The sequence below is a fragment of the Hesperophylax consimilis genome, chromosome 28, assembly GCF_061612785.1.
Source record: "Hesperophylax consimilis isolate HC1 chromosome 28, BYU_Hcon_1.0, whole genome shotgun sequence".
NCBI lineage: Eukaryota > Metazoa > Arthropoda > Insecta > Trichoptera > Limnephilidae > Hesperophylax > Hesperophylax consimilis.
The window spans coordinates 2,047,207-2,061,300 of record NC_142863.1 but is presented as its reverse complement, the minus strand read 5'-3'; the positions used below and the strand labels follow the sequence as shown (position 1 = coordinate 2,061,300).

Here is a 14,094-nt window from a genome sequence, read left to right as displayed (position 1 = left end):
AGGTACTACAACTATGTAATAACGAAAAATATCCTTAACTGTATCTTATTGTACTGTGTATGTCTTAATAAAAAATAAAATAAAATAAAAAACTATTCCAAAAAACTTTGAAATTATAAAGCGTAATAAAATGTCTACAATATTTTTTATTTAAATCTTGGAAAACCAAATCTCCGCCATCTGCCGAACGAACGACAAAACATTATCTCGCGGTCCGGTGAACTTATCATAAATATTTGCAATCGCACCGCGTCTTGGTGAACCAAAGGTAAATCAATTATGTTACCTGGTAAAATCTTCCGCAGGTGGGATAAGCAACTAAAGCGCCATCTAGCGGAGATTAAAACACTACCATCGGTCGAAGATAAGGTAGGAATTATACAAATAATAATAAAGGTTTGGTCACAATATAGCTTTCGTAAATGCATTTTTCTTTCAACGTTCATGTTTTCATTTCTAAATTATATTCGCTTATATAATTATAATCTATGATGAACAAGTTAATTCAGCAGATTCTCCGAGAAATAATTTTAAAAAAAGTCGTCGCGAGACGCCTGGCAGATGTGAAGCATTGACAATGATTAACTAACTAACTATCACGCCGTTTCCCCGCAGGGGTAGGCAGAGAGGACGGACCGCCAAACAACTCGGTCTTGGCACACACTCCTTACCTCATTCACATTCATACATCGTCTCATACATACTCTTCTATTATTCTTACTCTTGACATGGCCCGACTAGAGTATCTGATTCACTTGGTCGTGCCATGTCTTCCTCGGGCGTCCCCGACTTCTGCTACCATTCACATTTGCATCATATGCCCAAACCTTCTAAGCGTCCCTTTCTTGATCGTACTCATTACGTTTACACCAGCCTTGCACTCTTTGCGGATCTCCACATTACTAACACGATCATACATGGTTTTACCACACATACGCCTCAGCGATCTCATTTCTACAGCATTCAGTATACTTTCATCCTCACTCTGCCAGTTACATGGCTCATCTCCATACATCAGGGTAGGTACCAGCACTCCATTGTGGACTCCTAACTTCGCTTCTTTGGACATTTTTTTCTTAGCGCCAACTGCGTTTAGTCCTCCATTAATGGAGTTACCTGCATTTACCCTTCTTTCAATATCTCTGTCAGCCTTCCCATCTCTCGTAAACATGCTTCCTAAATACACAAACTCATCCACCTGCTCCAAATATTCCTCATTCACAGCTATATTGCACACTGTTTTCGTACTCTCTCTTTCAAACACCACGACTTTAGACTTACTTACATGCATCATTAACTCGCTCATTCATTCACACACTGATTAATAGCCTATATTATTATAACGTAAAGCACAAATAAATAAAATATCACGCCTCTGTACTAGATTTTTGCTATATATTTTGAATAAAAAATAATGATTCAGTTAGGTTGGGTATAAGTTACGATTTAAGGCCAAAATACCCAACCTAACTGAATCATTATTTTTTATTAATAGCCTATATTATTATAACGTAAAGCACAAATAAATAAAATATCACGCCTCTGTACTAGATTTTTGCTATATATTTTGAATAAAAAATAATGATTCAGTTAGGTTGGGTATTTTGGCCTTAAATCGTAATTTAAATTTTGTATGACAGAGGCCGCGCAGACGTCCCTCTTAAGAAAACAATAGTTACTACAATAGGGTTCGAGTCCCGTTGGCGTCATGTATTTTTTATCAGGAGATTTTTTCAATGTGGATGAGTGTTTCAGGCGAACAATTATTGCTTATAAAAATAAAAATAATAGTTACTACACAGTTTCGGTCGAGATCTCAACCCACAGAATTTTTACACTGTACATAAGATTATTTATTATTTACATGCAATTATAGTCACATCTGGTGGTTTAATATTGTAAAGCTGTAAAGGAGACTTACCTCCGCCCAAAAGCAGACGATGAGTGAAGATCCCGACATGAGGAGAGGGTAGTAAGCCGACAGAAGACTGCTGGCCCAACTCTCTTTGTACTGCAACACACAAAACACATCATAATTCAGAGTTTTTTTTTTGGTGAAGTATTCTTTACATTTCAGAGTTATCCAGTAATGTTGACCTCACTGGGTGGCTTACCCGTGCTGAGGCCTTCATTTTACAATATAAAATACATAATACATTTAAAAATATAATCTTGTGTGTTTTATGTGTTAATAATATGAGCTACGCAGATGATATGGTTCTGATGGCACCGTCAATACGGGGATTGAGAATTCTCCTGAAAATCTGTGAAGAATTTGCTCACGAAACCAACATGATCTATAATGCGAAAAAAACAGCACTGTTGGTCATAAAACACGGAGAAGGCCCAAAAAACATTCCCCCTGTCTTTTTGAATGGTGAGATTCTGAAAACAGTAGAAACCACAAAATATCTAGGACATGTCATCAACAACAAGTTAACGGATGATGAAGATATTGACAGGCAGAGGCGTGTACTGAGTATAAAATGTAACATGCTCAGTAGAAGATTTGGGCTCTGTAGTCCACGAGTGAAAAGGACGCTCTTCATAGCATTTTGCACCACCCTGTACACATGCGAGCTCTGGGCTAATTTCAAGAAAAGAACAATGGAAAGGCTTCGGGTGCAATATAACAACGCTTACCGATTGATGTTCGGACTCCCCAGGCACTGCAGTGCCTCCTCTATGTTTACAGAAGGGCGAGTTCCAGGATTTGCAGCTCTGTTAAGAACCAGGATTGCAGGACTGAGGGGAAGGATAAACCATTCCAGAAACATTCTTATCATAGAATCCCGTCTGACTTCAGGATCGAGCATTGAAGACCATTGGAGAAAGATACTTGCTCCCACAATCTTAGATCCGATGGATTCCCGTGTCTCTCTGGTTTAATTTCATCTTTAATTTAATTTTTAATTTTTAATCCCTTTTTATTTATTTTACTATATGTAAATATTATCTGTACTTATATCCTCTATGGGATGTGTGGGATTGCACTAACCTCCCCACATCCTGGAATAAAGAATTTATTATTTATTATTATTATTTATATTGGTTTTGTGTACTTTTAAATTTATTTTATGTTATGAAATTTTGGTAATATTGTCTTTTTTGTTCTTTAATCCATTTTGTAATTTTGTGTCTGAATTTATTTTTGTTTTCCTCCTTTTATAGCATGGTATTGATAGTGTCTTTGTCCAAAGCTTGTATTTACCGTCGGAGTTTTTATGTTTTCTTTGTATGCTTGTCTAACTGGTCTGTTAGTGATATTTTGTGTATGTTTGAATTTGTTTTTTTTTTGTCAAAAATGTAGTTTAGTAGTGTTTTAACGTATAATTCCCCCCCCCCCCCCCCCCCGCAGTTAGGGAAGCCCTGTTATATATGTTTCTTATGTATAGGAAAATGTGTATTGTTTTGAGGAGTTTATTTGTGATTTGTTTGATGTGAGGTATCCATCTAAGGTTATCGTCAATTACGATTCCTAGATACTTTACTTGTTCTGTTTTTTCTAGAGGAGGGCAATCGCAGATGTTGATGTTTAAACATTCGTGTATTTTTATGGTTTTTGTGTTGTTTTTTGTTTGTCCCGTGCTATTTATACTGTATGTTGATAATATATTTATATGATAAAAACTAAGAAAAAAAATACAGTTGCAATTTCATCAATTTTGGGCATTTTCAAGACCCGGGCATACATTACTAATAGAGTGTTCATTGTGTTCTTTTTTACTGCAATAGAGGTGGGTTTTGGGTAATTTAAAAAATACTTATTTCAGTTGTGATTGCTAAAAGAGACGTAGAATAACTAATTTTACTGTCAATATAATATATATGTTCATCAACATAAATTGCGAATGATCTCATTCCAGAGTATCCCGTGATTTTTCGCTGGTCTGCGCTAGTAAGTACTCACCGGTGCGGAAAAGTAGGCCCCTCGTATAAGCGCCGCCAGAAACGACACGAAATAGAGCAGCTTCTGCGTGGTGAGACGACAGGCCCGCAGCAATGTGGGAGCCTTCAGCCGCCGGTACTCGGCTACCACGCAAGCCATCAGTTGGGCGGCGCATACTAGCGCCACACCCAGAAACACGCCGCCTATACCTGTAAACAAACAAACGAAAAGCATGAGAACAGGCCAAACACCCAACAACTAGTACACTCCACAGTGTACACCAGAGGAATCAAGTTAAAGCAAGCTTCCATCTATTGGTAGATAAATAGTTGATGATGACTATGATGAAATTGAAAACACATAAGTAAACGGATATTAGACTGCGCCATGCCCAGGAAGACGACACCCGTACCTGTAAATAATCAAACAGTTATTGACAAGGAGACAATTTAGTCCATAATGTATATCAAAGGAACCGAGGAACAGGGTACTGCTCTGAATGTACATATGATAAGCTATCAGATAATAAAACAGTCACTGGACAGCACCACTGGAGTGGAAGATACTCTCAGTATCGCCCTGGTGTAAGACCACAATTCAGAATTGAAACGTTGCTTTAAATGACATGAAGACGACACCTACACCGTAACGAAACAGTTATTAGACAAGGCGACAATATTTTCGAGGAACAGGATTAATCTATTGGTGGATGTACACACGATGACGACAGTGAAATAATTGATACCAGATAATGAAACAGTCATTGTACAGCACCACACCCAAGACGCGTTGAAAAGCCTGCCACAGAAGATTCAAAAAGACGAAATGAGACCAAACCAACCAACCGACAACATATATAATGTACCGAAGAGAAACCAGGGAACTGGAAGATGGACAGTGCTAACTGAGGCTTCTAAAAATTGGTCGATGGACAGATCATGATGTACAGCAACACATCCAGGCACATGTCACCTATAATAAATACCTGCCGAGGGAAAAGATGTGAGACTAGGCCAACTAACTAGCAATCAATATACTCGTACATACATCAAATCCATTATACTATTTGATTAAATTATAACGCAGAAGGATCATGAGATACAAACTAAGGTACGCAAGAGATGATGATAAATATTATGATTCATATGATCCGATAATTAACGGATATTCAAAAATTTAAAAAAATTCAAAATTCAAAAAAATATTTATTGCACAAAAAGAGTACAAAGGGTATAGCTTATAGGTTACATCCTATTTCTTCCAGCTAATCCAACAAATACACATTATATTACATAACCCAAAAATTACATGTTAACAAATGCATGTAAATAAAAAATAAAAAACAGAGGTATTTAATTTATGTAAGGTATTCAATAAATAAATACTTACCGAGGTTAAACCAGGAGGATTCTAAGGGGAAGATGATGCCTTCAATAAAAGGGTTTCAACCACGTGTTGATAAACAGATAAAGATGACGATGACAAAATTGATATCAGATAAGATATCATAAGTGATTATAGAAAAAAATCAATGAAACCCAAGAAGATTGTTAGAGTGGATAAGGTTATCCTAAATGCCAAGTTTCTTCGAAATGACGTTGCAACGAAATACTGAGAGTATGGGACACAGCAACGACGATTATAACGTATTATTATAAATAGCAGTTACTTAGGTATAGAAAACAATTAATATGGAATCAATTTGTTATTTGTGTTCTGGAAGACATCGCGAATGGATTCGAGGCCAATTATTATCCGTTCGGGAGTCTCACAAGGATCGCAGTTAGGTCCATTGCTAATAAAAAAAATCTAAACATCATAAAAATTATAAATGCAGAATTCACAGAGCGACATTTTGACGCCATAAGCAAAGTAAATTCCGGAATGGTCAAGTCCATAAATACGAGTCACTCGATGTAATTTCTATCACACAATTCTGTGCAATGGGAAGGTGGAATTCTACTTGTGAATTTCTACGCATATGTTATTTACGGCGATGCCATACGTAGTAATGCAAAATCATGTGTTTTTGGTTTGAAAATTTGGTCGCCTAGAAATGTTTCAGATGCTTTAATTAAATACTGCGAGTAGAATACATCTTTGCCTTTGAAATAATCGTATATTTTTTACATAAGTCTTTTTATAAGCCCAGAAAAAAATAATGAAAAGGCCTATGAAAACTGCTTTAAAGTTCAAAATCTCCTACTTACGAACCCATTTTCGGTTACGATTTTATTGTATAATGTGGCAAATTAAGTTATTTATAAAATGATCGAAAAAAAAATAATATTTATGCCTGAACATCAATAAAAAAAGGCACTTTTTGGCCATGTTTTTTTCTTGCATAAATCAAACCGGCGGATGGTGTTAAGTGGGAATTTAAACCTTATCGCCATCTACGTAAGGGTTGTTATTGATAGTGGCTCAATTTAAAATATTACACGACGTAGTGCATCGCCTTAATTGCGTTGCCAATCGCTAATAATAGAGAATCACCACAGTGTATATAATAGTTCCACGTGTTCAAACAGTATGACTCATTATAATAATTCAATGTCCTTATAAGAATTGGAATTTGAAAAATAATAATATAATAAAACGTAACATCACATAAATATTGAGACATAGTTTTCAAAACCTCCGTTAAAGGCTCGGTTTTTTTCAATGCCTTATTTTTTATCTGCAAAGTCCTGAGTGTTTACTCAATAGTTTGCTATTGTTTTCTTGCTATTTCGTAACGCTCTATTTCTTTTCATACTCACGTACAGTCTGTCATTTAATAATAGATTTTTTTTATAATTGATGGCGCTGCGATCGTTTATAAGGTATTTACAAGCTAACACCAAGATTCTTAGGAAAATTAATGTAAATTAAAAAATGCCACATGGTCCAAGCGCACATTTTTACTTTGTTTGAATTTTTTATTATTAACGCTTTGTAAGGAAGATAATTATACGGAAAAGCGATTTTTCGTATTTCTGAAATTTACGTATCAAAATCATTGAGGTACATCATATATTATAATACATACATATTCACAAATAAATGTTTTATTATTATTATTAAGTATAAATAAGTGAGGGAATAAGCCGACTTAGCTTAGTGGTTCAGAGCACCTGACCGGCAATCAAGAGATATTTTCAATTTGTATGGATATTTCAGGCGAGTAATTATTGTTTGTAATAATTTGCGAAACAGCTGTTACGCGTAGTAATAATTACACAACAGAACTTGTTTATATATAAACACTCATTCATAACTTTTAAATAATATTATTGAATATATAAAAGAAAAACTTTCAATTTAAATGGAGTTCTTCAAATTAAACTTGATAACAATAAAAAAATATATTAGCTTTCAATGGCGGTATGCATTAATGTTTTTGACGTCAATATAAACACACAAACCAAATATTAAAAACCAGCATAAACGCAAATACTTTAAAAAAATAACTTGGACACAATTGGGTATTCGAAACGTCCAAAATACGTAACTTTTTCTTGTAATATAGGTATTTGGGTTTTTTCATCTTTTCATATCTTCTTGTTTTTGGTTCAAAGCCAAATTCACGTGGTGATTTTCTGCGAAATATATCGTTTATTTTTATACCAACTTCTAAACCTAATACTAGTATTGGTATTTAAGATCGTCCAAAGAAAATAAATGTAGTTTTCAAGCTTAGAACCAAAAATTTATAAATATCCGAGTTGAACGAAGCGTCTATTATGATTAAGTAGGTCATTCCTCCACCGATAGTCAGAAGTTAAAAATCAACAAACTGGCATTCCGTTAACCGACTGCTAGTCAACTCTAACCGCCGGTTTCAGACTGCGACATTTCTAAAAGCTAACGGAGGTTTGATATTAAACTTGTGATACACCCAAGTGGGGCGCCTAGAGACTGGAGATTGACCAATATTTGATCATGTGGCTGAACCAGCGAATGCTAAAATACTTTGCGAAATGATTACTGCGCAAGATGTGAAACAGAATGCGCAAAGCGCAGAAACGTTACCTTCAAAGAGAGCGATTGTTCGGAGACTAATATAACAAGAAAACATAAATACTATTTTGTAAATCTAACGCAGCTGCGTATACATTTGCGAACCGAAACGCGGGCCGAGCCTCGATTTATAGGAAAGGAATGAAATAACATAAGCCGCGTTTCGCGTCATTTGCTGTTGCTTCGTTCCTTTCCCATAATCGAGGCTCGGCTCGGGTTTCGGTTCGCAAATATATATGCAGCATAGGAATTAAATTACAGCCGAACCATTTTTACCTGTGACGGTTGTACACAAGGGGGACAGTGGGGACAGTCCCCGACAGATATTCCCAAACACAAGGGGGACAGTGGGGACAGTCCCCGACAGATATTCCCAAACACAAGGGGGACAGTGGGGACAGTCCCCGACAGATATTCCCAAACCTACTAAAAAAAACAGTCGATAGTTTGTCTACACCAAAATAATAAAAAATATAATATGAAAATTTATTCTGGATCAATATTAAGTTAGGTAAGTTTTTAGATTCTCACGGCCAAAAGCATTTTTGTTGTTTGTTTTTGGGGTATTATGCCGTGTTGCGCTAACTCCTTCTTTAGCCGACGTTTCGGACAGCGTTGCAGTGTCCATCATCAGGGCAGATCCGGTAGATCCGAAGATCAGCGCAACACGGCATAACACCCCAAAAACAAACAACAAAAATATTAAGTTAGTTTATATGCGAATTTGTATTTATTTATTGGCATTATTGTTGCAGTGAAAGATATTTTTAATTTGCGAAACTCTATTACAAACATTAAAAGAAATCAATTGGAATAACGGAGGGATTCCAATTGATTTCATACCAATCTTCCGTCATTGTTAATTTATTATTCTTTGGAATTCCCCATTCCCAATACCTTAATTTTCAATTTTTTCAGCGGGCAACCCATGCCATGGGTTAACTGATTATTAACATGAGTTAACTGATTATTAAGACGAGTTAACTGATTATTATTAACACGGGTGAACTAATTATTAACATGAGTTAATTGATAACACACCAGCGAATATCCCGAACATTCGAGCGAAGAGCATCTCATATTAGTCTAGGGAAATTTCCTTATATCTAAGGAAAAGCAGCATTTTTTTAGGGAACCTTTTGCGTGACGTACAGATGGAAAACGAACCAATGAACAGACGATTTGTAAGTTGCAAGAATACACGGGCGAATCTGTCAGCCAAGCAGATCCGTGTGTGAATTCTGCGCAGTAATGTTATTCCACGCCTTTGGTTGTACTTGCTTGCCTCTGCTCTCATAAGATAAGACACTATCTGTTTATCACAAAAGAAACATTGCTTTAAATTCAGAAGTAATCCTAAAGGCTTCTTCACTGCAGGTAACTTTAGCCAGTAAAGATAATACAGGTAAACAGTGTTTTATATGCCTGGCTTTGTTTATACTATAATTGGCATTGACGGTTCCGTGGTAAGGTAAGTTAAGGTTCTCGACTAGCAAACCGAAGGTCGCGGATTCATGTCCCGGCGTGCGCAAGTAAATTTAATTTGATTGATTTGCGTTATTTTACAATTTATTCATTTAATAATACAGCGAACTTGTGGTGATTTTTCACATAAACGGCGCTATTAAAATTATCGAATTATTATTATCATGGTTTATTTGCGACACATTCCAGAGTGAAAGATACTCTCAGTATCGCCCTGGTATAAGACTACCGTTCAAAATCGAAGTCTGAAATTGCTTTAGCCGTATTTGGTGACCAGATCTTAATAGCCAGTTACTTCCCCCGCCATCCTCTTCCCCTCCCCTTCACCGTCAACCTCACAACATACCTCACTTAGGGATGCCATAGTCTCACTGGCTTTGGATGGTTGGGTGCAGTTGAGACTCCTGTGCGGTATTCACAAAATAAGACCCGTGGTCAGGCTTGAATAATCTATTTACGAGTAAATAAAAATGTATACGTTCGTTTGTTCAAAATCTAAAATCACCGACTGCTTTAAAATTATGACACAAAGTTGCATTCAAATATGCGTGTTTTTATTTACCCATATTATTTAGGTGTCACCTGTGACAGGTAAATACATGCGTTTTTTGAAAAACACCGTTATCTGTTGGACAAAATCAACTCGCGCTAGTGTTGCTCTATCAGCACAGACAGACTGAGCCACAGCAACGCGTGGCGGGGTACAGCTAGTAATTAATAATTATGCTGTCTCGTTTTCAGAAGACGAAAAGAAACAAATTAGACAATAGGTCAAAAAGATTATTTTTATTATTGTTTAATTAATGCCCAGAGAGCTTTCATATAAATATTTAAAAAAACTAACTAACCATCACGCCGTTTCCCCGCAGGAGTAGTCAGAGAGGACGGACCGCCAAACAAGTCGGTCTTGGCACACACTTCTTGCCTCATTCACATTCATACATCGTCTCATACATACTCTTCTATTATTCTGACTCTTGACATGGCCCGACTCGAGTATCTGATTCACTTGGTCGTGCCATGTCTTCCTCAGGCGTCCCCGACTTCTGCTATTATTCACATTTGCATCATATATCCTCCTTACACTCCGATCTTCGCGCATTCGCTCTACATGCCCAAACCATCTAAGCGTCCCTTTTTGATCTTACTCATTACACTTACAACAGCCTTGCACTCTTTGCGGATCTCCACATTACGCACATTACCATACATGGTTTTACCACACATACGCCACAGGGATCTCATTTCAACAGCATTTAGTCTAATTTCATCATTTCACTGCCAGTTACATGCCTCTCTTCCGTACATCAGGGTAGGTACCAGCACTCCATTGTGGACTGCTAGCTTCGCTAATATATAAATAATATAAATATATGCATAATAAACCCACTACCGGAACGTCACGTAGTAATATAAAAAAGAAACACATTAATCTCGAGAAACTAACTTCTAAAATTATTTTAGAAAATTGGCTCTCCACTCTAAACTCCACAGACGTTGACATTGCTTTTAATACCTTCTCTGAAACTCTCTTGCAACATATTGAGGATGTCACTGAAGAATCCCATGTGAATAATTCAAAAAATAAAAAACTGAAACCATGGATAACAGATGGCCTAATTTTTTGTATTAAAAAACGGGACAAGCTTCACAAAAACTTACTCAATAATCCAGACATTCAAGCCCAAATTTTTTATAAAAAGTACAGAAATATATGTAATAATATCATTAAAACCACAAAAGAAAACTACTACAAAGAAAAACTGTCCAGAGTCGGTAATAATAACAAACAAATTTGGAATATCGTCAAAGAAATATCTAACACTGATCACCCAGTACAACCAATCAATAAATTAAACATCAACGGCCAAGACACCTCCCTAAATGACCATCCAGACACTGTGACCAATCACATAAATGAATACTTTTGCAATATCGGTAAAAATCTAGCATCAAAGATTTTAAATAAGACATCAACCGATGAAAATGCCCTTGCCGACATTATCAATCAATGTGCCAGTGAAACAGATAATATACTCACCTTAAACCCGACCAACTACGATGAAATTTCTCAAACCATAATGCCGGCGCCAGACATGTGTTCAAAGAAGTGTTCACATAAGTGTTCACATGTGTGGCACGGGCATTTGATACTGTGTTCACTTATTTGCGCACTTAAGTGCGCTTTGCCGTTCCGTGTCGGTTTCTTTGGCGCACATCAAAGGAATCAAAGTCAAAATGTTTGCATGCCTGCCACACTGCGGGAAGCCCAGTAGCGCTTATTTATTTATTATTCAATTTATCTGGCTCTATGGTACCAAACTGGCTGAAAATTTAGAATCGTTATAAGAATAATGGTTAAAATTTAAAAAGTCACAAAATATGCATAAAGTTTCATTTTAGGAAAATTCATCATTTCTATGGGCACTGATTTCAGACTTGAGTTCGAACTTTAAAAGTCAATTTTTCTCTCTATATGGTACCGAACAGGCTGAAAATTCGGAATCGTTATAAGAATCATTGTCCAAATCGAAATCAGTCTCAAAATCTGCATAAGGTAGCATTTCTGGAAAATTTATCATTACTATGGGCACTTTAACAGACTTGGTTTCGAACATTAAAAGCCATTTTTTCTGGCTCTATGGAATCGAACAGGCTGAAATTTCGGAATCGTGATGAGAATCGCTAATCGTTTTGGCTGTTTTTGTTTATTTATTTGCACGTGTAATATATAATTACTAGGACATAAATAATATAAGCAAACTGCGTCGACCAAATCGTCGTCCACGTTATGTGAGGTCTATTTGAAAACTGTGAGCTCAAAGAAGTGATCAAATCTTTGAACACATATCTGGCAGAGACACACATAAGTGACCAAATGTGTGAGCAAAGTCTTCAAATAAGTGTTCACTTATTTGAACACATGTCTGGCGCCGGCATTAGACAGTTAAAGCCCTCTCATTCGTGCAATCATGACAAAATTTCCTCAACTATACTAAAAACAGTTGAACCCATTATAATCCATCCATTAGTACATATCATCAACCTCAGTCTCACTAAAGGTGAATTCCCAAACAAACTCAAACTTGCCCTAGTTCAACCAATTTTTAAGTCCGGAAATCCTACTGACATAACAAACTACAGACCAATTTCTATATTATCATCACTATCAAAAATTATTGAAAAAATAGTAAAAAAAAGACTTATCGACCATCTTATAAAATATAACATACTCTCGTCAAACCAGTATGGCTTTAGAGAAGGACTCAATACAGATTCAGCTATTTTAGAACTAACATCACATATAACACAAGCCTTAGACAAAGGTGATAAATGTCTGGCAATATTTCTGGATTTAGCTAAGGCATTTGATACAGTATCTCATCCAATCCTTCTAGCCAAGCTCAAAAAAATCGGAATAAAGAATAAGGCATTTGATTGGTTCAAATCGTACCTCACAGACAGAAAGCAATGTGTTAAGCTACCATCGCATAAACCATCCCATTCAACTAACATTAACTTTGGTGTGCCACAGGGCAGTGTACTCGGTCCCACACTTTTTCTCATTTATATCAATGACTTATGTAAACTATCTATTATTGATGGCAATATAATCACTTTCGCCGATGACACTGCCCTAGTACTAAAAAGTAAGACATGGGAAGAAACATTTCACAGAGCGGATCTAACATTGCAAATTATTAAACAGTGGTTGGATGATAATCTACTCACCTTAAACATAACTAAAATGAAATATATAACGTTTAGTCTTAATATTCCGAGTCAGCCTTCAATCAATCATACACTAAAAATACATTCTTGTAGAGATAACTCTAGTTGTCTGTGCAATCCACTAGAACGAGTAGATTCCATTAAATATTTGGGTGTAATAATTGACAATAAACTACGATGGGAAGATCACGTAATAAATGTTACAAACCGTATACGGAAACTGGCATATATCTTCAGGTCATTACGAAATATTCTAAATAAAAATACACTAAAAACGGTATACTTTTCTTTATGCCAATCAATTATATCTTACGGTATAATAGTCTGGGGAGGATGCTCTAACACGATATTAGATCCATTAATTAAAGCTCAAAAATTGATAATGCGGACTATTTACAAAGTACACTATATTCACCCCACGAAGGACTTATTTAACGACTTCAAAGTACTCAACATAAAATCCTTATACGTCAAAAACATATCCTCCTACTATAAATTCAAACATAAAGAAAAAAAATATTTTTGAATCGACCCATAATACAAGATATTCCAACAAATCGAATTATACTATTCCCCCAATAAAAACCTCAATGGCACAAAGACAATTTAACTTTCTTGCTCCAAAAATATTCAATAATTTAACGTTAGAAATAAAATCAATAGCCAAATACGACAGTTTCAGGAAAGCGCTCGGGGATTTTTTGATGTGTGATTGTTATAGTGTTAGTAGCCTATTCCAAGTACTCAGATAGAGGTGTATATATTGTTTATATGCGTGAGGATGCGTCATATGGGTGTATGTATACATGTGCTGTGCTTGCATGCACACATATTAAAAAGTATATATATAATTATGTACATTTTTACAATCTAATGCTAATTTACTTCTTTCTCCTTTCTAATTTCTATCTTCTACTTTTTATTACAATTTTTCCAAAATTTTAGCTTCATCTATAGTTACTAATTTCATATGTTTACACTAGATT

General features: G+C 35.8%; 1 protein-coding gene across 2 annotated transcripts in view; it reads right to left on the bottom strand.

Annotated features, from left to right (window-relative positions):
* Positions 1–14,094, bottom strand: part of LOC149410014 (uncharacterized) — a 139,261-nt gene that overhangs the window by 76,506 nt on the left and 48,661 nt on the right. For both annotated transcript variants that reach the window (XM_089648780.1, XM_089648781.1), the window contains exons 3-4: positions 3,911–4,098; positions 1,922–2,011 (exon numbers count right to left, since the gene is read on the bottom strand). In XM_089648780.1, the coding sequence (XP_089504906.1) occupies positions 1,922–2,011; positions 3,911–4,098 (278 nt within the window). The remainder of the gene's footprint in view (positions 1–1,921; positions 2,012–3,910; positions 4,099–14,094) is intronic.